Raw genomic sequence first — 25327 nt, 5'->3', positions numbered from 1 at the left:
TAAAAAGATACTCATTTTCAAATCTATGTTTGTATTTGTAATCTTATATTCTGTTTCTAAAACATAAGCCTAAAACCTAAACCTAAACCTAAACCAAATATATATATTATATATATATATTTATATATATATATAATATATATATTACTGGGCATTATATATATATATATATATATAAGTACCCGAAAACATGCCTTCTCCCAGACCCCTGGTGTGTACCAATGCATCAAAAGAAAACATCCAAGAAATTCACGGGATTTGGTGTCTAAGAAAAGGCACAGTAAATGTAAAACTTAATAGAAGGAAGTCAAGCAGGACACCAGACTGGGCTTGGAACAGCTGATTGTCTGATGAGAGACCACTACTTAGGAAAGATTATCAAACCAGGAAGACAAAGGCTGATAAGATTTATGTAGAATGGATACTTTGGCAGTTCCACATCTAGATGATTCAATTTCTCTTACTATGATCACCCAAGGTGGGTGGAGGGAGAGGTCTAGAAACATGTTTTGTTTTTTGTTTTTAGTTTTTTACGTCTGGGCGAAAAAGCAAAAGGAAAATGACAGCACAAAAGGCATTCGGCTCCAAAAGCCTGAACTAGCTTCTTATGTGTTAGAAAAGGGTACAGCATATAAGATAAATTCAACACTTAAAAACTTGGATGAGCCTTTTTGAATAGCAATAATCATTTTAAAATAACATTTATATAGCTCTCACTATGTGCCAGACCCTGTTTACTCAACATATGTTAGCTCATTTCGTCATCCCAATAACTCTGTAAAATAGGTACTATTATTATCTCCATTTTAAAAATAAGAAAACTGAAGTAAAGAGAAATTAAGTAACCAACCCAAGGTCACACATTCAGTGAGTGTCTCAGCCGGATTCAAACCAAGTGGCATGACTTGATTCTTCATCCTGTGTGGAAAGGCACTGAGAGTGAGGAGGAGGCATAAGTGGCATAGGAAAAAAAAAATCACTCTTAGGAGAAATCCAAGAAATATAAAAGAAGCAAGTCCTCCTCCTTTTCTCTGAAAAAAAGAAGAAATGGCAAGATCAATGAAGATACAGAAATAATCTGAAATCAGAAACATAAGAAAATCAAAAACACAAAACAAGTGTTGGTAAGGATGTAGAGAAAAAGGAACCTTCTACACTATTGGTGGGAATTGTTAACTGGTGTAGCCACTCTGGAAAACAGTATGGAGGTTCCTCAAAAAGTTAAAAATAGAATGATTTTAATCATAGAACCTATGATCCAGGATTATATTACTGGGCATTTACCCAAAAAATACAAAAACACTAATTCAAAGGAATACATGCACCCCTATGTTTATTGTTTACAATAGCTAAACTATGGAAGCAGCCTAAATGTCTGTCATAGATAAATGGATGAAGAAGATATGGTGTATACACACACACACACACACACACACAGCGGAATATTATTCAGCCATAGAAGAGAATGAAATCTTGCCATTTGCAATAATGGATGGAGCTAGAGAGTATAATGCTAAGTGAAATAAGTCAGTCAGAGAAAGACAAATACCATATGATCTCACTCATATGTGGAATTTAAGAAACAAAACAAATGAGCAAAAGGGAAAAAGAGAGACAATCCAAGAAACAGAGTCTTAACTATAGAGAATAAACTGATGGTTACCAGAGGAGAAGTGGGTGGGGGCAGCGGGGGGCATAGGTGATGGGAATTAAGAAGGGCACTTATCATAAAGAAGAGAATAGAATAGAATAGATAGGGGCATTTTCTCAGTGGTCCCATTAAAGATGAGGCAAGGTCCTCTCTTAATAAAGGAAAGTGGAAGAGTGGATGGACACTGATATGTAAGAAACTAACTAGTTTTATAATTTCAAAAATCCAAACTGGGAAACCGAGTTGGCAAAACAATAATTTTTTTTTCAAATTATATCTTCAAGTATCATATACCTTAGGAATCCTGAGCTTTGAGCCCTAATATTTCCTAATTCTTTGGCTCCAGTATCTTTCAAGTGGGTATCTCCTAAGCACTGCTGAAGTACTTATTTCACTCAGGATTTGTGTTTCCAACCATTTAAAGCTTTCTTCCCTTATGACTGTTTTTTAAGTACTAGAAAGGGCTCAGCTAGGGATGAATTATGTTTGCTTCACACTCAATTGTTTCCTTAAAATATAACATATATTCTGCCCCTTTAATCTGGAGAAATAACCTCCAGGTTTTCAAATGTTTTTTATCTATGTGGTAAATCAAGTACCTATGGAGTCAACAATAGTTTACTGCTATACTTTATCCATAAAACAAACATGTTCATATTCATTTGAATGAAAGAAAAAGAAACACATGAGTAACTTACCTGGATTGTAGTCCTCTTATATGGCACAATGCATTCAACTGGCCATAATCAATGTACTTAGACATTTTCAACTCTGAAAAAAAATCAATTAAAAATTTGAGTAATTTTCTGTAATCTTATTAACCAAAATTATAAATAGAGTTTAATTCCAAACATTCATCATAGTAAAAGAATTCAGTGACCATGGTAGTGAATTATTACCAGTCTTTGATATACAAGCAGAACTGAATAAGGTGATTAAATAATACAAAAAAAGAGTGTAATGTTTTTCATTGATGTCAAATCTGGTCTGACATTGTTTGTTTGTTTTTGGAGTTTATATGTGTCATATAATGTCCCTCCTCTGGAAGAAAGCCTTTCAGAATCCCCATCCTATACCTTTAGAATGTGGACTGACAATGCCACGACAATTCAAAGAAGAGTTTCTTGAGGTCCCTGTCTCTGTCTCTGTCTCTCTCTCTGCAATACTACTAATTTTTATTCAATTCATGCAGGCCCCCATCTTATACTAGCCCTCTTTAGAGCACCTTCCAATATCTGGATTCAGTTTGCAATCCCATTTGAAGTTAACGTGTAAGCAAATCACACAATATCCCTTAAGAGCAGAAAGATAGTAATCATAGCCAAGAAGCAAACTAATTGCAATTCTCCTTCAGTGCCAGAAAGAACTGACATCCTTCAAAGGAGATGAAAAGGAAGATAGAGTATTGAGTACGATAAGCATCATTACAGTGATGGGCACTCACATCACAGGTCCTCCCCTTTCTCCAGGAGAATGCATGCTGTTAGAAATGTTGTAAAACAGAAAGCAGTAATACCAACATGCACATTATTCCTTTCCTTAGTGAAAAGGTATTGAGAAAATCAGCAGCTTAATGCACTTCTAAACTTTTTAAAATGTATTTTTGACCATATCCCAGTAGAATTTGACATGTACAAACTTATCAATTTTAATTTCAAATTATTGAATTACATTAACATTTTTAAGCCTTTTGTGATCTAAAATTAATCATCAATAACATATACTACTTTTTTAAAAATGAAATTGGGATAAAAGAAATTTAAACAGAAAACTGGTTGCTATCCACATAAATTATTACCATGTAATAAACTTGAAAATACTAATAACATGATTTAGGTTATTTTCTTACCTATAATACTCAGTTAAGTCTTATGAATCAGAAAATTACCTAATTGCATTTTAGCAACATATGGAATAATTATTTTAAATGAACCAAGTTATAGCCACATTTTATCAAAAATACTTTTAAGTATACTCATATTTCTAATACAGGATATTATACAAAATCTTAATTATAGTAGATTTTTAGATTGATGGATTAAGAAGAGATTTCTACGAAGTATTAGTTTAGTCCAATTTCCCAACCCAGTTTAAAAACAGGATCAGAAATAGCCCTGGTGTCTGGTATGGACAGGAAAAGGGGATGGTTGCCATAGATATTTTTTAAAAAAAAGTTCAAGGTTTGAGAAATCCTGGCTTAAAAGGGGGATTTTAAAAATCATCCTTCAGTTAAAATAGCTTACAAAAAAAAAAAAAAACACAGGATGGATATTATAAGACTAAGAATTGCTAGCAGAGAATAGAAAACTTGAGAATCATCAACTTGCCTGAGAAAAGCTACAGCACTTGAGGGTAAGGCTTTGCCCTAAACTTGGCACAGCCAAGTAAACTCAAAACCAGAATAGCTTATATACTAACTACTCACAGCCTAGAAGGACACTTTACAATTCACCAAAAAATTTCTTCACTGATTCTCATTTCCAGGAGGTATTTGTGACAAGGGACTTTATGTAAAGGGTGTTGAACAACATAATGGGTCTTGTCTTTGAAGAAGTTTCATTAAAAAGAAAAAAGTCAATAGATTTCAACATGAAATTATAACTTTGTAGAGAGCAGAAGTCAAGCTTTTCTGGTGATCAAATTTAATACCAGGATAAGCTTAAGGAGTTTCAGAGGGACTAAGTTTACATTTGTTTTCCAGTCTTGTTTTCCCTCATGAATATGTCTTAGCTGGGCTTTTGACAGAAGCAGAGGGAGCTTAACCCTATGATGGGGGTAAAAACCATAGATTTGACCACAGTTTGTTTCAAAGATTAGAAGCTGATATAAAAGGGTGGTTACAAAGTAAATCCTAAACTAGAAACAAAGAACAAGAAATTCATGGCACAATTAAAAAACCAATTTTCTTTACAGATATAATGCTCACTATATATTATTGAAATAGAGAAACTAAAATCCAATGTTTTATCCGAGTGACTCACTGGTGATCTTTTGTTTATAAAAATGTCCATCCAGGGGTAGATATGTATTTTTAAATTTGTGTGGTAGAATCAATTACGTATGCTTTTTGTGGGGATTATAAAAATTTGTTAAAAATGGGTCTTGTGAGTGTTAAAATAAAATTAAACTATTTTTCCCCAATAAACTTTCCCTTAAAAGGGGAAAAAAAGCTAAGAATAAGTGAAGCCTTAGAAATATGTAAATGCAAAACCACTATTTACTGGGAAATTAGGCTTATTGGAGTGGCTACTGGGTAACATAAAAGAGATGGACAGCACAGCCAAAGAGAAAATGTGACAGTGACCATGTGGAATTGTCAGGGTATGTTTAGCTGGAAAACAGAAAGCTGAGACCTCTTCAAAAGTACTTGCAGGATACACTGATAACTAATCCAGTGATAAGCAGAACTTTGTTTAATGCAATATTCAGAGCACAAAGAAACAGTTCAGCAGCAATAGCAACAGAAACATTATCAATATTTTTTTTTTATGGTAAGAGTAGCAGTACTTTTACCAAAAAGCAGGTGGTGAATTCTAGCATAGGACTGAAGTACAGAACATGGAGAAAATAAATGATCCATCAGACACTATAAGCATGACTAATTCTATACACTTGGATAAGTAAGTCTAGATTTGTGTAATAATAGGGAATTAAACATTGATGATTAATAGTGTTTTTGTTTTGGGGCATGTGGGTGGCATAGTCGGTTAAGCATCTAACTCTTGGTTTCAGCTCAGGTCTTGATCTCAGGATCATGAGATAGAGCCCCACACCAGGCCCCACACTCAGCACGGAGTCTGCTTAAGTTTCTCCCTCTCCCTCTGCCCCTCTCCCTACGCTCTCTCTCTCTCTCTCTCAAATAAATAATAAATCTTAAAAAAAAATAGTGTATTTGTTTCTCTTCAACTAATTTTGTTTTCTAAAATAACCAAGTTAATTCTCCTTCAGAATAACACTGAATAAACATAAGGGACCTGAAAAATGTCAGCTAAATAAACCATCAAGAGGCAAAGGAACACAGCCTAATCAAGGACTTCTATAACTAAAAGCTGATGTACAACATGGACAATTACACAAGTGGGCTTATGTTGTTCCTGCCCCTTGTCTGAGTGGGTTATGATGTTAAAATATACATATATTAACTGAGGAGGGAAGAGAAGAGGGGAATATTATGCAACAAATTATCAAAATAACTTCCCTTTATATCCAACAATTTTGGAAAAGTAATCTACATTCATCTTTATTTCCTCAATTCAAATTCACTTCTCTACTCACTATAATTTATCTTCCACTTTCATTATTCATTAAAATTTGTTTCATTAAAAATATAGGAAATCCTATGGTTTCCAGTCTAATAACCTCTTTTCAGTCTTCCTTGCACTAAATTCTGTGTGACATCTGGCACTGGTGAAGCCTACCTACCAGGCTTCTGTGACACTATTCTCTCCCTGCTTGCTTCTTCCTCATTTGACTACTCTACTGGCTCATCTTCACTGTCCATGAATCCATTCTCAATCCCTCTATCTTTTCAGTTTAGATCCTCTCCCTCCACAATCTTACCTGCACCTACATGTCCAGCTATCACACATACACTTAGGATCCTTGAATCAATCTCTCTAGCACAAAACTCTAACCTGCATTCCACTAATATTCACATGAACGTCATTCTTGAAAATCAATTTCAGGATAACAGAAGCTTTACTTAAAATCTCTCTCTCTCTCTCTCTCTCTCTCTCTCTCACACACACACACACACACACACACACACTCCCTGCCCCTTGCAGGTTATCATCCTTTAATCATTTTACCTCTCTTCTACGTAAGATTGAAGATCATGCCAATGTCTTTGGGGCATTAAAAATCTCACCATGGCAAAGAGCCCACTAAATAACAAAGGGTAAAAAGAGGAAACAATTTTGATTTTCATTAAAACTGAGTATTTACCAGACTCTTAACATAGAGAACAAACTGAGGGTTGCTGCAAAGGAGGTGGGCAGAGGGATGGGGTAGATGGGTGATGGTTATTAAGAAGGGTACTTGTGATGAGCACTGGGTGTTATATGTAAGTGATGAATCACTCAATTCTACAGCTAAAACCAATATTACATTGTATAGTAACTAATTGGAATTTAAATAAAAACTTAAAAAGGAAAAAATACTGAGTATTTACCATATTTCCAAACTACAAACTGAAAAATACCAGCTAAATAGTGTAATTTCAATAAACTTTAAAAGAGGTACAAAAGTTTATCTTGTTTGAGGAAATAAGCAGAGTTCTTTAGGGGAAGCTTGTATAGCCCTAAAGAATATAACCAATTAAATCCTACTTGAAATGGGAAGTTCTTGAGACTTAGACAGACTAACAGGAACCCAAAGCCCATGACATATACGGAATGTAGAGCCGAACAAGAATTTCACATATACTCATATTTTTTTAAGAATCAGGTTGTTGTAGTGGTAGGATGACAAATGTTAGGTGGCAATCAACACAGAAACAGCTTGTCTCAGTCACTGAAGAGAAATAGAGGCCAAATAAACAGCATAAGGAATATAGTCAATGATACTGTAATAGCGATGGACAGGACAGATGGTAGCTACACTTATGGTGAGCATAGCATAATGTATAAACCTGTCAAATCACTAAGTTGTACACCCAAAACTAATGTAACATTATGTATCAACTATACTCAAAAATAGATGTCAAGTCACTACCAAGAAACCTTTGGAATATGAATTATGACAGTACTAATTAGAGATATATCATTTAGGGAAGAGCATAGAACAGAGTTGATGAGAAAGTATTCAAAGTTAACATACAAGAAAATTCAACCTGTCTGTTGTACAAGCTTACTCCCTACTGCTATCTTTTTTCAAGAAGTAACCTATCTTCAAAAAATAACCACCATTCAATAATCTGGGTACCTAGGCAAAACATACCCTAGGGAAAGTGTGAAAAACAATGAGAAACAATTAAGTTACCAAATAAAAATCAAATAATATGCATCAGAATAAATAGTGGAAGTGGGGAGAAAGCCCTCCAATTACACACACACACACACACACACACACACACATCCTTGATGAAAGAAGAACAAAGAGCTACATGACATTAAATATAAATAAGACAACAGAAAGAAATTACAAATAAACAGGCTATATTTAAGAAAGAAGAGAAAGATAAAATTATGACAAAATTTATGTTAGAAATAGCAAAAATGGGAATATTTAATATAATCAGAACATAAAGGCTAACATTCAAATAGAGAAAAGAAAAAGAGAAAATGATAAATGAAGATAGAAAACAGAGATTATATGTGAAAACTTTTTCTGAATAAGAAAACAGAAATGATGGTACAGGAAAAAATGCTCAAACATATAAAAACACTTTTCTCATATAAAGACTTGAATATGAAGAATTAAATACCATGACCCAGAAAGGGAAAAAGAAAGCATAATACATGATTTACAAAGAGACCAGATATTCTGGACTGAGTGAATAACTAAATGTTACTATGTTTTGAAGATAAACAATTATTTTAGCACCTAGCCAAAATTCAGTGTGGTCTTAGTCTTCTCTATAGCAAAGTCTTGGCAAACAGTAAGACAAATGGGGGGAGGGAATATATCATGAGTTTTATTCTCCAATAACTAAAAAGGTAATAAATAAATATAAGACCTCAGAGAATATAAAGTACTGTAAGATCTCTTTGAAAAATACAATTTGATAAACATACAACTGAAGCTTAAACAGTATGGACACTATACTAATAAAGGGTAAGTAAATTCTGTAAGCCTTAATGCAAATAATAAATTCTTCATAGATTCTAATAAAAAGGGTATAAATAGTAATGAGTAACAACTTGGAAGTTTCAGCAGAGAAGTGAAAGCATAAAATATACTTGTACAGACACCCTCACATAGTAAATAATTAATATTTACAATTTAAAGAATATTTAAAAATAATGGGACCTTAATATTTGAAGGTATGAATGCAACTAGTCAAAGACTTAGACATTAATATTCTTCCTAATCAAATCATGATGTGAAGAGGGAAATTCTTCTCATTTTATACTAGGTTGTGAATATTCATTGTCTAAAGTTGATAAATCAAGAAGTACAGGTTTAGGTATGGAATCTATTAAATGTTTTGTGTTCCAAATTATATAACATTAAAATTCATAAAGCAAAAGTTTCAGGAATAAATGGAGACAAAATAACCTCCACAGTAACTTTCTTTCCTTCTTACCTACAAATCAAGTAACAACTGAATCACTGAGGATATAAATATAAATTACATAATTAATGAGATATATTAAACATATATTAAATTTATTCTTAAATCAAAGAGCATATCAAAACTGAAACTATAAAATAGCAAGAAGGTAAAAATAGGGAATGTTTTCATGAACCTATGGAATATAATTAGTCTTTCTCCGGTGAAAATGCATTCCCCAAAATATTTATATTACAAGAAAAGACAAAAAATAAAATCAAAAGAATTAAGCATTTTGACTCAAAAAGTTAGGAAAAGAAAATTAAAACAAGAGAAATGCAAGGAAGAAAATAGAAAAGCAGAAATTAATGGGTTTATAAAGCAGGAAAAACTGTAGAAAAAAAATAAATTCAAGAGAGTTGGTTCTAGGGCTCAGATAGGGAAAGCACAAGATGAGCCTGAAAAATCTTACTGTACCAGAAAGCACGGAAATGGTTAGACCAAAACGAAGGCATTTCCAGTGGCCAGACTGTGAACTATCTAGACATCAAAATATGTAATGATAATAACTCATTAAAATCCTTGGAATAGGGGCGCCTGTGTGGCTCAGTTGGTTAAGCATCTGCCTTCGGCTCAGGTCATGATCCTGGGGTCCTGGGATCAAGCCCCACATCAGGCTCCCTGCTTAGCAGGGAGTCTGCTTTTCCTCTGCCTCTCCACTGTTTGTGCTCTCTCTCTCTCTCTCTCTCAAATAAATAAATAAAATCTTTAAAACCCTATGAACAAACTAGGAAATCATAATTTTACATTTATTTATTTAATATTTTATGAAAATTTAATATTTCTATACTTTCAAGATACCTCTTCACAAAAGACTTATTAATTACAAAAGGGAAAGGTAAATTCACTGCAGAGAAGTTCTCCATATAATATCCATAATCAATCCTTAATCAATATATTAAAGTAAAATCATGTGCCACCTAATAAGATGGAAAAAGAACATAGAATCACTTCTGTGACATTTCTGCCAAAGATTTCCCACTTGAATCTAATCATGAGGAAAGATCAGAGAAGCCAAACTGAAGTATATTCTACTAAATAACTTGTTTGTAATTTCCCAGCATTAAGGTCATGAAAGGCAAGGAAAATGGAGAAACTATTCCAATCTAGACAAGAAAATGAAATGCAAAATGAGATTTTGAATTGGATCTTTTTACTATAAAAATCATTATCAGAACAATTGGCTAAATTCAGATGGGAGGGGTCTAAGAATTAGATTACAGTATCTGTATCTGTGTTAATTTTTTTTATTTTGATGATGTATTATGATTATGTAATAAGCGTATTTCCTTGTTTTTAAGAAATACATACTAAAATATTTAAGGAAAGTGGAGTGTCAAATGGCTCTGAAAAAATAAGTTTCTCTACATTAAACTTACAACATTTAAGATTGCAGTTTCAAACTTTTTAAATTTTATTTTCAAAAATTTAATAACTTTCTCATATGACTTCTGTAGTTAGAAAATATAATGAGAAAAGATATCATTCATAATAACAAAGAAAAAAAGATAAAATGCCCAGAAATAAATTTTATTGTTGCATCATAAGACACTTGCAAAAACTGGAAGTAGGAAGGTTGAATATTACAAAAATACAAGTTCTTGAGCAGGAATACTCAATATCATAAAGATATCAATTCTCCATAAATGAATCTTTAAGTTTAATGCATTTCCAACTAAAATACCCATGTTTATTTGTTGAAAAAGCCCAAATATTTCTAAAGATCTATAGAAAAATAAACCAAGAAGAAAGGCCCGAAAAAGTCTTTCCAAAAAAGAGTAATCAGTAAAGGTTAATCTTACCAGATACTGAAATATGTAATAATGCTTCAAAAATTATAACAATTCAACACAAATGCATAAAGAGATAAGAGATAAGTGGAAAAAAGTAAGTAATAGTTTCCAGAGATAGATCCAGAATGCATATGAAAATTTAGCATACAATAAAAACTGGCATTTCAAATTAGTAGGAAAAAGATTACTCAACAAACAGTGTTAGTTGATTGGTCATTTGGAAAAATATTAATTTGCAGCCATATATCACTATTCTAAAGTAAATTTATTCAAAAATAAATTCTAGATGCACTAAATATTTAACAAGCTTAATATTAAAAATAAAACTACATAACTAACAAAAGAAAGCATGGAAGAATTATTTTTAATCTTAGTGTGAACAATGGCATTCTAATCAAGAATCAATAACAGAGGACAAAAACTAGACAATCTAAAATGTTTGTATGACACAAAAATCATAAACATGAAAAAAATGCAAACTGAGAAAAATACCTGTAAAGTACATGCCAAAGCGCTAATTTCTTTTATACACAAAGATTTCTTTCAAATAAAAGGAAAAATAAACCTTAATGAATGGGCAAGGGACATGTAAATAGGCTGTTCACATAAATACACATGACCACAAATATATGAGAAGATTCTAACCTCACTCTTAAAGAAATTCAAACTTACAGAGCAATTAAAACTATTTCCAACTAATTTATTGGCAAAATGTTTGTTTTACAATGCATATTAGTATAAATTTCGTGAAATAGAAACTTGCATATACTGATGGTGGGAGTAGGAATTAGTGCAACCCCTTTGGAAGACAATTTGTTAATAGTTATCAAAATTTAAAATGCACACATCCTTTGGCCATGCAGTTCTATTAATACACTTGCTTAGCAAAAAAAAAAAATAGTACAAGATGTTTATTTGATTTTAACAACAAAACTAACTAGAAACAGATTCCCTCTGAATTAGTAAGGATCTAGCTATCAGGAGACTGAAACCACACCAGCAATTTCAATGGAAAAAAAATGATACAAAGAACAGTTAGTGAGATATTAGAGAACTGAAGAGACAAAAAGGGAGCAGCAAATATGCAGAAGGCATCTACCACACTATTTTTGCTGATGAAGCAAAGGGAAGAGGTTGAATCACTAAAACTTAGAAGCGGGGAGCAATGGTCTTAAGAAGCTGAGATTTGGACCTCCAAGGACAGAGCCAGCAGCTGGAGCTGAATTGTTGAGGGGGTGCAATTAAGTTATTTCTGGGAACACTGGGAAAACTGCAAATGGAATTAACTGCTGCTGCTGGAACGAACAGCCACTGCTTGGGTGAAAAAGACATTGCTGGAGAGACACAAGGAGAAGCAAACCAGAAATAGAAAACAAAAGGACAAACACTTTCCTTAACTTTGCTTCTGCCTTCCAATCTCCCTCTAACACCTGCTATTGACAGATCCTAACAGGAAGCCAGCTGGCTTTCTGGGAAAAACTGGTTTGCAGAGCCCCAGCCTCAGCATCACAAAGCAGAATATATAGAAAGGTGGGTTTAAAGGTGAGACACAATAGGTTAAATAGCACATCCATTAATAGTATTTTGGTATATTCAAACAATGAAATATAATATAGCCACTAAAATGAATAAGGTACATATCTACATATTGGCATGAAAAGGCCTTCATAAAACATGATATTATTAAGTGAAAAATAAAGGTATGATACAGGGTAATAAAAATGTCCTACCATATTTTACTATTAAAAATACACACACGTGTGTGTGCATATATATTTACATACTTGAATATGCATGAAGTTTCAAGAAAAAATATTTTTTCATGATAGTTACTTCTGAGGGTAAGATTAGGAGTATGGGTTGGGAGGAAGACTCACTTAATGTTTCAATATTCTCTTGTGCCTGATGCATACATTACTACGTAATAATTTTTAAAAGAGACCTACTCACCAAAATTCCCATAAATTGTGTAAGATTTGTTCATGCTTCTGCTATTTACTTATCACCTGCATGCTAGGCATTGGAGATACAAAGACATGTGAAGGATAACCACTTATCTCCAGATATTCATCTAATAAGAACCATAACCCTAAAGCATATGTCTATGAAGTATCTAGTGTGAGGTTAAAAGGTGATAAGAGGGGCGCCTGGGTGGCTCAGTCGTTAAGCGTCTGCCTTCGGCTCAGGTCATGATCCCAGGGTCCTGGGATCGAGCCCCACGTCGGGCTCCCTGCTCTGCGGGAAGCCTGCTTCTCCCTCTCCCACTCCCCCTGCTTGTGTTCCTGCTCTCACTATGTCTCTCTCTGTCAAATAAATAAATAAAATCTTAAAAGGTGATAAGAATAATAGAAGATGTATAGAAAAAGTACAAGGGACAGTTTAGAGATATGAAAGACATTATTTCATACTGGAGAGGCCAGGAGAGTCTTTGCAGAGATTAAAGTCATTGACCAGAATTTTAAAGAACTGGAATGACAGAAAAAAAATAGAGCAAGATAGATGGAAACTCCAAGAGGAAACATGAGCTAAAGTACGAGAGTATGATGAAGAGTTCAATGGTGTAACTCACAGAGTAACTTTCCCCTAGTGTGGGAACTCTCTAGCTCTGATCTCTAGAGACCATATAAAGGTAGAGCTATCAACTAGATTGCTAGGTAACATCGGCTATGATAACAATGACCCCTGATTGGTGAGTTCCTTGTAGACTAAGAGAAACTATAGATGATCTACAAATACCTAATGGAGAGTCACTGAAATGGACTTCCCTGACTATAGTGACTCTTTTTTTTATTATTAATTTTTTTATGACCTACAGTTGACACAGCTTGGAAGTTCCTCAAAAAATCACAAATAGAAATAACATAGATCCAGTAATTCCACTATGGGTATTTATTCAAAAAAAACAAAAACATGAATTTGAAAAGATATATGAACCCCGGGCGCCTGGGTGGCTCAGTCATTAAGCGTCTGCTGTCGGCTCAGGTCATGATCCCAGGGTCCTGGGATCGAGTCCCACATCAGGCTCCCTGCTCGGTGGGAAGCCTGCTTCTCCGTCTCCCACTCCCCCTGCTTGTGTTCCTGCTCTCGCTATCTCTCTCTCTGTCAAATAAATAAATAAAATCTTAAAAAAAAAAGATATATGAACCCCTATGTTTATTACAGCATTATTTGCAATGGCCAAGATATGGAAACTACAGTGACTCTTGTAACTGGGAAGTTCCTTGCAGGAAACTTAGAAACGGTGCCTAGAATTTTTTTTAATAAAAAATACTGGCTCCTTCAGGGTATGAGGCTTTTAAGTCAGGACAATTCAGCACCTGCCCTATGTGATTCTCATTACCTTGAACCTGAACTACCATGCTGGGGGCCAAAGAGGGTTGTTATGCTGTGCCTCAGCAGGTGTGAGAAGAGCTCCCACAGAAAGGGACACCGGTCCCTGCCCTTCTGCAAGATTGCGATTCTGTCCTTTGTCCTTTGGAGCAGATGTGCCAAAAATGGTCATTTGAATGTTGCTTTGAACCTAGAAAGGCCTCCTGTCCCCTTGAGCAGCACTGCAGATGGGTTTAAAGAACATCAATCAAAGCGTTTTAGCTGTACTGGAGAGTTCTATCAACGGAACTGAATGTCTAGAACATGAGAGACAGATTTTAGCCAAAGCATGAGAATTTTAAATGCCAGATTGAAGAAAACAGATCGTAATCTAAGTTTTGGAAGAGAGTAGAACCCTGACAGCTTTTGAGTGGACAGTTAACATGATCAAATTCCCTTGTAAATCATCATATTTTTAAAAAATAAATAAATAAAGGAACCTGGTCCATAACACATGTTGGAAGGAAGTCCAGAGATCAGGTCAGTCAAAGGTAATGGAGATCCAGTTTAGGAGGCTGAAGGGAACAGAGGACTAATGCAGAAGGTATTTCTGAGACAGACTGCCTAGAACAGAGCAGTAGCCTGAGACCTGAGGTGTGACATGGTGTGACCACTAGAGGAGACATCTGATTTGCAATGCATTGCAGTCTACTGCAGGGTTTCCTGCCTGAATCCCCAGAAATGCTTTGAGCTCAAGTTTAAGTTGCCATTACTTAATTTCTAAAGGTCACTCAAGACTTTCTGACAAAAAGTATAAGTACATTGAGATAGTTATGAGTGGTAAGAAAAAAAACATAATAAATGCTTGGTTTTTTCAATAAAACATTCATCTTTTCTCCTTTGGGATTTTAAAAAAAAGTGACTTTTACACTGAAAAATAAAGTTGAGAAAATAATTTTCTGATACTTCTTTTCCTAAATAATCAAGTAGCATTTTCCACAGGGACTATTATTGATTATATAAACACGGAGACATATACAAACATTCAACCACATTTTCCATCTTTTATTTCTTCTCAGAACATCCAGTCTCATCTTTTAGCTCTGTTTTTCAACTTTGTTTTCTTGTATACATTACACAGTCAGCTTCTCTGTCTTCTCCACTGACAGGCCACCCTTTTTCTTACTTGCACTCCTGGGATTTGAATGGTTTAAAACTTTAAAATGGAGCAACAGTTACTTTTCCAGATAAATATATATCTTGAAACTCCTTTCATCTTTAGCTACTAAAAAACTGAAAGTCTCTCAAATTACAGGAAATGTCCTTGAAGTGTTAGGAATGATGACACAGTTTTTTCAGGTTTTCTGTAAATGTACATCATAAAATGAAAAAAAAAAAAACACAAGGAAAACATTCACTTAGGAGTACTATCTTGTTTCTAAATTCCTTGAAGTTATCTCTGGTCTTCTCTTGAATGCCATTTTTTTCCTTCTATGTCTTCCTATGTTGGAAAAAGCAAGATGTACTTACAAATATCTTGCGAACCTGAAAACTTTTTTGTTACTGGAATAAAAACAAATCAAAAAACCCTTTTGTTAAAGTACAGAAATTCTTTCTCCCAGGGGCGCCTGGGTGGCTCAGTCATTAAGCGTCTGCCTTCGGCTCAGGTCATGATCCCAAGGCCTTGGGATCGAGCCCCACATTGGGCTCTGGGCTCTCTGTTCGGCGGGAAGCCTGCTTCTCCCTCTCCCACTCTCCCTGCTTGTGTTCCCTCTCTTGCTGTCTCTCATTGTCAAATAAATAAAATCTTTAAAAAAAAAAAAAGAAAAAGAAAAAAAATTTTCTCCCAGATAAACCAGTAGTTAAAATGTAAAGTGCATATTTCAACTTGTCCTTTTCAGAAGGATAAGCCTAATAAGCATGAAGAAAATAGCATAGCAGATTAACCCAAACCAAGGTAGCTAACTAGACCATACTCCTAATGATAAGTGTGTAAAGGGTTTCCTCCAGTCAAATGTTAAAGGACAGCTCCCTGCCTTCTATTAAAAAAAAAAAAAAAGACATTTTTCTTCCCTTTGTCTCTTCAGAATATCAACTTCTAATAATAACAGGCCATGTGTGTACCTAGACCCAGATGCTGTATCATCCAGGTGGTAAAAGTACTGTAGATGTTGCTAACTGTAAGGTTTAATAGCAATTCTCATTCAGAATAAAAAGTGGCATGACTTTTTGCTTTTGAGAACAATCATCTCCTTCTTAGTTAGCAAGCTCTGAAAAATCCTGAGACACAAGTCAAAAAGACTATAGGAGGAGAAGACTGGAAAGTTTTAAAGAAAAAAATGTATAAGGGATTCAAGCATAACTACCTGGAGTGCCTGTGAATCTGGATTTCAAAATTAATAAGACAGTACTGGAGGGGTGTTTAAAGATGCATGATAAAGAGGCGCCTGGGTGGCTCATTCGTTAAGCGTCTGCCTTCGGCTCAGGTCATGATCCCGGGGTCCTGGGATCGAGCCCCGCATCGGGCTCCCTGCTCAGCGGGAAGCCTGCTTCTCCCTCTCCCACTCCCCCTGCTTGTGTTCCCTCTCTCACTGTGTCTCTCTCTGTCAAATAAATAAATAAAATCTTTAAAAAAATAAAAATAAAAAAAAAATAAAGATGCATGATATGTTCTCTCCCTTAAATTAAGAGTGTCTAAATGGTCGAAACAGCAAAATGCAACAAATACATATATATCATTCAACTTGCAAAATGTGGAGGGGATATCAGGGTGGTGGGTAGGAGGAAACTATACTGCTACTGACTGTTGTTTTTATGAGAAAATTCATATGAATGATACTTCGAAAAATTCTCTACCACTTGACAACTGTGTGAACCTTGGTATGAAACCCAAGCCTCACTATCCTTCACTGCAAAATGGACCATGTATTAGTTTTGTATCACTGAAACAAATTACTACAAATGTATCAGCTTAAAACACAAATTTATGATCTTACAGCTCTGAAAGTCAGAAGTCTGAAACAGATCTCATTATGCTAAAATCAAGTTGTCAGCAGGGCTGCATTCCTTCTGGAAGCTCCAGGGGAGACTCTATTTCTTTGCCTTGTCCAGCTTGCAGAGGTTGCCCCAATTCTGGGGCTCATGTCCCCCCTTCCATCTTCAAAGCCAGCAATGGCCAGTTGAGCCTTTCTCACCCTGAATCTCACTGACTCTAAGTCACGTGCCTCCCTCTCCCACTTACGAAGGATCCTTTGATTACAGTGGGCTCACTGCAAAATCCAGAATCTTCTCCCATTTCAAGGTCAGCTAATTAGCAGCCTTAATTCCATCTGCAACATTAATTTCTCTGGCCATGTAGCATAGTTTATTCACAGGTTCTGGGGATTAGGATATGCACATCATTGGGGGCCATTATTTCGCTTACTACAGACCCCATAAGTATCTTGTGAGAAATAAATGAAATAACATAACATGAAAAATGCTTACACACTGCCTATAAAAAGCCCTAAAATATTCACATATAAAATTTATAGATAAGGTAGACATGATTCACTAAAGGTAACCTAACTAACCTCACCCAAAGTAAGCAAGGATATATATAATGGCTGGATTTTTTTTCCAGTTTAATGAGAAATAATTGACATATATCACTGTATAAGTTTAAGGTGTAGGGCATAAATGTTTGATTTGCATATACTGTGAAATGATTATAATAGGTATGGTTAACATCCATCATCTCACATAGCTATAAAAAGAAAATGAAAAAAAAATTATCCTTGTAATGAGAACACTTATGATCTACTCTGTTAACAACCTCTCTATATATCATACAGCAGTGTTAACCATAGCCATCATGTTATACATTACATCTCTAGTGCTTATTTATCTGACAACTGGAAGTTTGTACCTTTTGATTACCTTCCTCCAATTTCTCCTACCCTCACCCCACCCCCCACCTCTGGTAACCACAAATCTGATCTCTTTTTCTATGGGCTTTTTTTTTAAGATTCTGCATGTAAGTGAGATCATACAATATTTGTCTTTGTCTGTCTGACTTATTTAGCATAATGCTTTCAGGGTCCATCCATATTGTTGCAAATGGATTTCCTTGTTTTTTATGGCTGAATAATATTCAATTGTGTATATGTACCACAACTTCTTTATCCATTCATGCACCAGTGAACACTTAGGTTGTTTTCATGTATTGCCTATTATAAATAATGTTTCTATGAACATAAGAGTTCAACTTTTTGAGTTAATGTTTTCCTTACCTTTGGAAATTCCCAAAAGTGAAATTGCTGGATCATATGGTAGTTTTATACTCCATACTGTTTTCCATAGTAGCTATACCAATTTACAGGTCATAGGGGTTCCCTTTTCTCCACATCCTCACCAGAATTTGTTAGCTCTTGTCTTTTTGATAATGACCATTCTAAAAGGTGATATTGTAGTTTTAATTTGCATTTCTCTAATGACTAGTAATTATGAGCGTCTTTCCAAGTATCTGTTGGCCTTTTGTATATTTTCCTTAGAGAAATGTCTATTTAGGTCCTTTGCCCATTTTTTAATTGAATTATTTTTTTTTGCTATTGAGTTGTATGAGTTCTTTATATATTTTAAATATTAATCCCTTATCAGATATATAGTTTGCAAATATCTTTTACCATTGTGCAGGTTTTCTTTTCACTTTGTTGGTGGTTTCTTCTGCAGTGCAGAACCTTTTTAGTTTGACATAGTCTCACTTTCTTTAATTTTATTTTATTGCTTGTACTTTAGGTGTCATATCTAAAAAAGCATTTCCAAGACCCATGTCAAAGAGTTCTTCTATGTTTTCTTCTAGGAACTTCATGGTTTCAGGTCTTATATTTCAGTCTTTAATCCATTTCGAGTTAATATTTGTGAATGTTAGATAGTGGTCAAGTTTCATTCTTTTATTTTTGAATATCCAGGTTTTCCCACCATGATTTATTGAAGAGACTGTCTTTTCAATTGAGTATTCTTGGCTCCATTGTCAAATTCTAGTTGACTGTATGTGCTCAGGTTTACTTCTGGACTCTCAATTCTGTTCCATTGGTCTATTTGTTTTTATACCAGCACCATACTGTCTTAATAACTATAGCATTGCAATATAGTTTAAAATCAGGAAATGTGATGCCTCCCGCTTTGTTCTTCTTTCTCAAAATATTTTTGGCTATTTGGAGTCTTGTGTTTCCATACAAATTTTAGGAATGTTTTTTCTATTTCTGTAACAGATGCCATTCGAATCTTGATAGGGATTACATCAAATCCGCAGACAAATTCTGACATTTTAACAATACTAATTCTTCCAATCCATAAACACAAGATAACTTTCCATTTATTTATGTCTTCTTTGATTTCTTTTATCAATATTTTATGATTTTTCAGAGTAGTGATCTTTGGCCACCTTGGTTAAATTTATTCCTAAGTATTTTATTGTTTTTGATGCTATTTAAATGAGATTGATTTTTCTTTTTCAGAAAATTCATTGTTAGTGTACAGAAACACTGATTTTTATATGTTAATTTTGTATCCTGCAACTTTACTGAATTCCTTGATTAGTTCTAACAGTTTTTTGGTTGAGTCTTTAGGGCTTTCTATATATAAAATCATGTCATCTGCAAATGGAGACAATTTTAGCTGGATTTTTTTAAGGTCCTTAACTGAACCTTCCTATTTATGCCCATTGCATTTGAATCATTCCCATTTATATCTTCTTTATAATTCAGATTTAGTCATATTATCGATTGAAAGCATCCTCACGAGTGCTTTCATGAGATCATTGTTTCAGCAAAGACAGAGTTTGCTAAGGGAAATTGTCAATTTGCTGGAGTTAGCACAAAGACACAGTTACTAAGCAAGCAGGACACGTCTCCAAAGAGAAGTCATAGACATAGAACATCAAGTAGGAACATCTAAACGGAAAACTGGGAGCTCCACTGCTTTCCATTATGCTCTATTCTGTTCTGAGATCTAAATTGCTGCTGATTTTTCATCTTTTTATCACTTCACACAACTTAAGTGTCCTTGGAAGACACTACAGAGGGTAGCACATATCTCATCCCATTGATTCTAAATTAATTTGATCTTTTAACTCCCAGCTACTGTGCCTCCTAGGCTGCTAAAGAAATTGTCTTAGGATGACCTTTATTTCTTTTGCACAAATAAAACCTGTCCAATAGAAGCTGTGGGTTTTGGCAAAATTACATTTAATATTTATTTCGATTCATGTAGAAATACAAAACTTTGACCACATTCAAGAATTTTTTTCACAATTATAATAAAAACATATAAAAGTAGCATATATAAGAATTAGTTGGATTTAACATAAGGACTTTGTCTAACACTATTCAAGACATAAGTAAACCCCTTCAAAAATGTGTCAACTGCTGCCTCTGGCACCGTTTCCCCTGGAGACTATGATCATTAACTTTAAAAAAATGATTTTAAAGAGTAAGCAATCACAGGAAGATAAAAGAATAGACAGGTTAGCTTTTTCAAATCATACAACAAATTACCCAATAAATATTTAAATAGAGTAAATGCTTTATTGAAGTTGAAAAAAAAATCAAGATATCTTATCCAGAAGATTTTTTTTTAATCTCAACTATCACTGGACTACTCCATATTATTAGTATATTGGTGATCAAATAATAGATCTATGAATTTGATAGTTATGACAAGAAGTCTTGAGAAAAATGTTCCAGGTATAGACTGACTATATAAAATAAGAAAATACTGTCAACTGTATAAACTTCAAATATTTAACTCTATAATTCCTATGATATTATAAATCAAAGACTACAAAATAAAAATAAAATGGAATAGGAATAAATTTTAGAGGAAGAGTAACAGGCATTATCTCTTTTTTTTTTTTCCTGGAAAATTTTAATGAGAATTCTCCTAGTGAAAATTAAGTATTAATTAGCTCACAAAGGGCAGGGCAGTAAGATTGACTTGGTAGATACTAGAAGACCTGCCAGAAACAAGGGGTTTGATCACTCATGAGCCATGTGATCTTTCTAAGCCTTTGTTTTCTTCTCTCTTTAAAAGTATTTCTTTTTTCTTTTTTTTTTTTTTTACGATTTTATTTATTTATTTGACAGAGAGAGATCATAAGTAGGCACACAGGCAGGCAGAGGGAGAGGGAGGGAGCTTGATGCTGGGCTCTATCCCAGGACCCTGGGATCGTGACCTGAGCCTAAGGCAGCCGCTTAATCGACTGAGCCACCCAGGCACCCCTAAAAGTATTTCTTATTTGAAGTTCTGAAAGGTCATAAAGATCCTCACTTTACAAAGTAAAATATTTGACATCTAGAGAATTGAAATGACTTCAGGAGGACAAAGCAGGATTTGCATATCTATGTTTTTTCCATCTCACTACTCTATCAAAATGATTCCTCCTGTCTCTCTACCAACTCACAAGTGCCCTGTTTCTTATATCTGGGATAAATACCACTGGAAACAATGACAAACCCTTGACATAGTCTTCACTCACTTGGTAAACTGCGAAGTGGAGGAGGAGGCACATTGTTTACAGCTATCATGTGAGACAAAATAGTTGCTGGAAGAGAAGACGAAGGCATCTTGATGGCTCAAAGGCAGCTGATCAAAGGCTACTTGAGAGGCAAATGATCCTTCTTTGCCTTGAGGCATCATAAAGCAGAACCCTCAAGGTAGTCCTTGATAGGCTGAGTACTACGGAATCTTCATATTCACAGTTCTAATACAGTGCACAGCATTTCCAAGAGTTAAATATAGACCAGGAAAAGCTATATCTTAGTCTTAGTCCTGTGGAATTTATGAAGGGGGTTTTGCGACCTACAGGAAGCAGTAAGAATGAAGAAGGAATTTCCACAGGGCAGATACAGCAGAATCAACAGCACACAAGTCCAGATTAAATGAAAGAAGAATTCATTAGTCATCCCTAGTGCAGAGCCCTTTTTCTGCCTACTAAATGTTTACATAAGGTATTAGAGACCCGATTTGTAGCAGTACCAACAGGATATTTATACTGCTCTCCATGGCTACATACATAGGGTAAAACACCTCTTCTAATTATCTATCAATTAACTCACTCCTGCTTATATGTAACCATATTCTACTGGAGTATGGTGTATGTTTCGGTTATTTTCTGCTCCTTCACAGTACTTAAGGCTCATTACAATGACTAGGGTTTAGAGTCCTAATTAATGTATCTTTGGATTCTATGTTATCTCCCAAGCCTTTAAAAATATTTTCCTGGTGTCATAACTATAATAAATAATACACGAAAGGACTGCAACTGACTACTAGAATGGTAACCATTTATTGACCACCTTCATCTAGAAAACATTAATAACCAGAATTGAAAGCTTTAGTTGTACTACAAAAGTTAACACATTTATCTTGCAACAGTTCCTATTAAATTGTATCTGCACTAAATAAATAAATAGTATCTGCATAATAAACTTACTTCACCATAACTTTTCAGTCGAATATATTTTCCTGTCCCCAGTTTTATAAACTCTGGATTCACTGGAGACTCAAATCTGTTGAGTCTTATCATTCCTTTCATTTTGTGTTTCCTTTATACTAGTCATAACTCCTATCACAGAATGGTACTTTGATATCCCTACTGTACCCCCTTGGTAATCCCTACAGCCTTCATTTTCACAGACTATCCCAGATCTATTCTCTTCTCATTCTCACATTTAAAACTCAAAGAATCAAGGACCTCTTTATAGAATTACAAAGTGTTTTTGCATTTTTCATGGATTTTAAACAGATGGGACTCTATTAGATGATTTTTTTTCCTTTGACAAGTAGTTTTGATCAAACAAATCAAAGAAAAGAAGTTTTCAAAGGCCCTAAGTTCATAATGATCAATTCCCTCTCTGATTCCAATTTCATCAATTCTTATTTTTATTTTCTAAGTTTTTTTCTTTTCTTTTCTAAATTTTCACCTTTTCTTTTTTCTCTTCTGTATTTCCTATATTAAAAAACACATACAGTGAAACCTACATACCATAGTAATTTCACATCAAACTCAGCCTTGCTTGAAAACTCTTTAAAAAAAAAAAGAAAATATGAAAAGTTGACAATGCAAGGAAATAAGAACATTAAGAACAGAAAAAGTTTAAAAATCTCACTTAATTTTATCTAAGTTTATATAATCTTCATGATTTTATGTATTTGCTAGTATCTGCTGGTATATGTCCAGAAAGAATCCATCAAATCACAAATGCAGCTCCTCCAAATGTTTTTGATTAGTCCTTCCAATGTATTCTCAGTCCTCTTAAGATTCATTCTAAGAACAATAATATGATCACATAATCACATGATTTGTGTTTGATGGAAACATGTATTGTTTGTCAATGCCTGGAAATTCAAATCTGATCACTTGTCAAACACTTATTTGTAAAATTATTTTGGTCAAGTCACTTAATTTGCCTTAGTTTCAATATCCTAATCTATACATATAACACAGTCATATATATAATGATACTTATATCAATACAAACTTTACAATACATACATACAGTCTATATATGTAATAATAATGCATCATACAAAAATGAATATCAAAAATGAATCTAAAGATCCTAGCACATCTTCTAAAGATAGTAATCATTCAATTATAATTTTGATTAGTAATAATAATAGTAATATTGCTGAGGTTAACCTGAGAAATTCACATAGATTAAATACTTTTTAAATACTTTACTTTTTCTTTCTGTTAAAGGTTGATTTTATTTATTTATTTATTTATTTATTTATTTATTTATTTATTTGACAGAAAGAGCACAAGTAGGCAGAGGGAGAGGGAGAAGCAGGCTCTTTGCTGAGCTGGAAGCCCGACATGCGGCTTGATCCCAGGACCCTGGGATCATGACCTGAGCAAAGGCAGCCGCTTAACCGACTGAGCCACCCAGGCGCCCTTTAAATACTTTATCTTAATAATACTTTTAATATGGGTTCCACTCACTCCTTCTACATAGTCAGCAGTTGTATATTACAGATTTATTGTCCAAGATATACCTTAGGTACTGATTATATAAAACAAAAAAAAGTAATAATAATAATAACCAAATATACCATGATAATTTTCTATACACGCTTAACATTTCCAAATAAATTAATTCCAAAAACAATGCTTCAATTAAAATTAAAACAATTGTTTTAATTCACATATTTATATTTAAAAATATAATCATCAATTGTAATAGCACTGTGTGGTAATAGATGGTAGATACACTTATGGTGAACATACAGAGATGTTGAATCACTATGTTGTACACCTAAAACTAATGTAACATTGTGTGTCAACTATACTCCAATAAAAAAATGTTTTATTAATTAATTAAGAAATATATAATTATCAAAACATTTATATAAATTAAAACTGATTAGATCAAAACTCATTTATATAAAATAGAGTGTTACATATTATATCATTGGCCAATCTGTTCTTTGAAAGGACAGTCCATAAATTACAAGTGCACATGCCTATAAAGACTCCAAATTAAAGTAAATTATATATGTATTTTATATATATATATATATATATATTCACATGAATAGTTAGAAATAATATTCCAAATTGGGGCACTTGGGTGGCTCAGTCGGTCAAGCATCTGACTCTTGATTTTGCTCAGGTCATGATCTCAGGATTGAGAAATCGAGCCCCACACCTGCTCTCCTCTGAATGTGGAACATGCTTAAGATTCTTTCTCCCTCTGCCCCTCCTCCCCACCCTGCCCGACAAACCCCACCACCCGCTCGCATGCGTTCTCTCTCTCTCTAAAAAAAAATAATAATACCCAAATTAACCGAAATGTACATAATCTATATATAATTTTATATAAATAAAGGTTTATAAAGTAATGAATTAATAAAGTACAATATTTATTTATATATGCATATATGGAAGTGAAACTTAGATGGTAATTTGTACTGCTTAGTTCCATGTATGTCAAAGTTGCTAGTAGAAAATGAACACTCAATGCAAAAATACTGTCATTATCTTCTGACTTAAACAAATTTTTTCTGTTTCATCTATTTTAAATTGCTCTGAAGTATAATTTTTATGTCCTCCCAAATGGTTTTATTGTGAGATTAATTTATAAACAACTTACACTCCAATTTATCAATACATTATTAAAGAAATAAATCAATTTTCCAGATCCAATAGACAATGATATATTGGTGTACACACATTTGAATATATATTTGTAATATATACACAATATACTACCTATAATCAAAAAATCTTCCTGTTTTTGATTCATATCAGTCTTTTAC

The 25327-nt window shown here is 33.9% G+C and overlaps 1 protein-coding gene across 1 annotated transcript in view; it reads right to left on the bottom strand.

Annotated features, from left to right (window-relative positions):
* Positions 1 to 21630, bottom strand: part of CNBD1 (cyclic nucleotide binding domain containing 1) — a 328386-nt gene extending 306756 nt beyond the window's left edge. The window contains exons 1-2 of the mRNA XM_021688390.1: positions 21543 to 21630; positions 2350 to 2422 (exon numbers count right to left, since the gene is read on the bottom strand). Of these exons, the coding sequence (XP_021544065.1) occupies positions 2350 to 2422; positions 21543 to 21630 (161 nt within the window). The remainder of the gene's footprint in view (positions 1 to 2349; positions 2423 to 21542) is intronic.
* Between the last annotated feature and the right edge of the window lie 3697 nt (positions 21631 to 25327).

Source organism: Neomonachus schauinslandi, chromosome 4 (genome assembly GCF_002201575.2).
Source record: "Neomonachus schauinslandi chromosome 4, ASM220157v2, whole genome shotgun sequence".
Lineage (NCBI taxonomy): Eukaryota > Metazoa > Chordata > Mammalia > Carnivora > Phocidae > Neomonachus > Neomonachus schauinslandi.
This window is presented reverse-complemented; position numbering and strand designations above follow the sequence as displayed.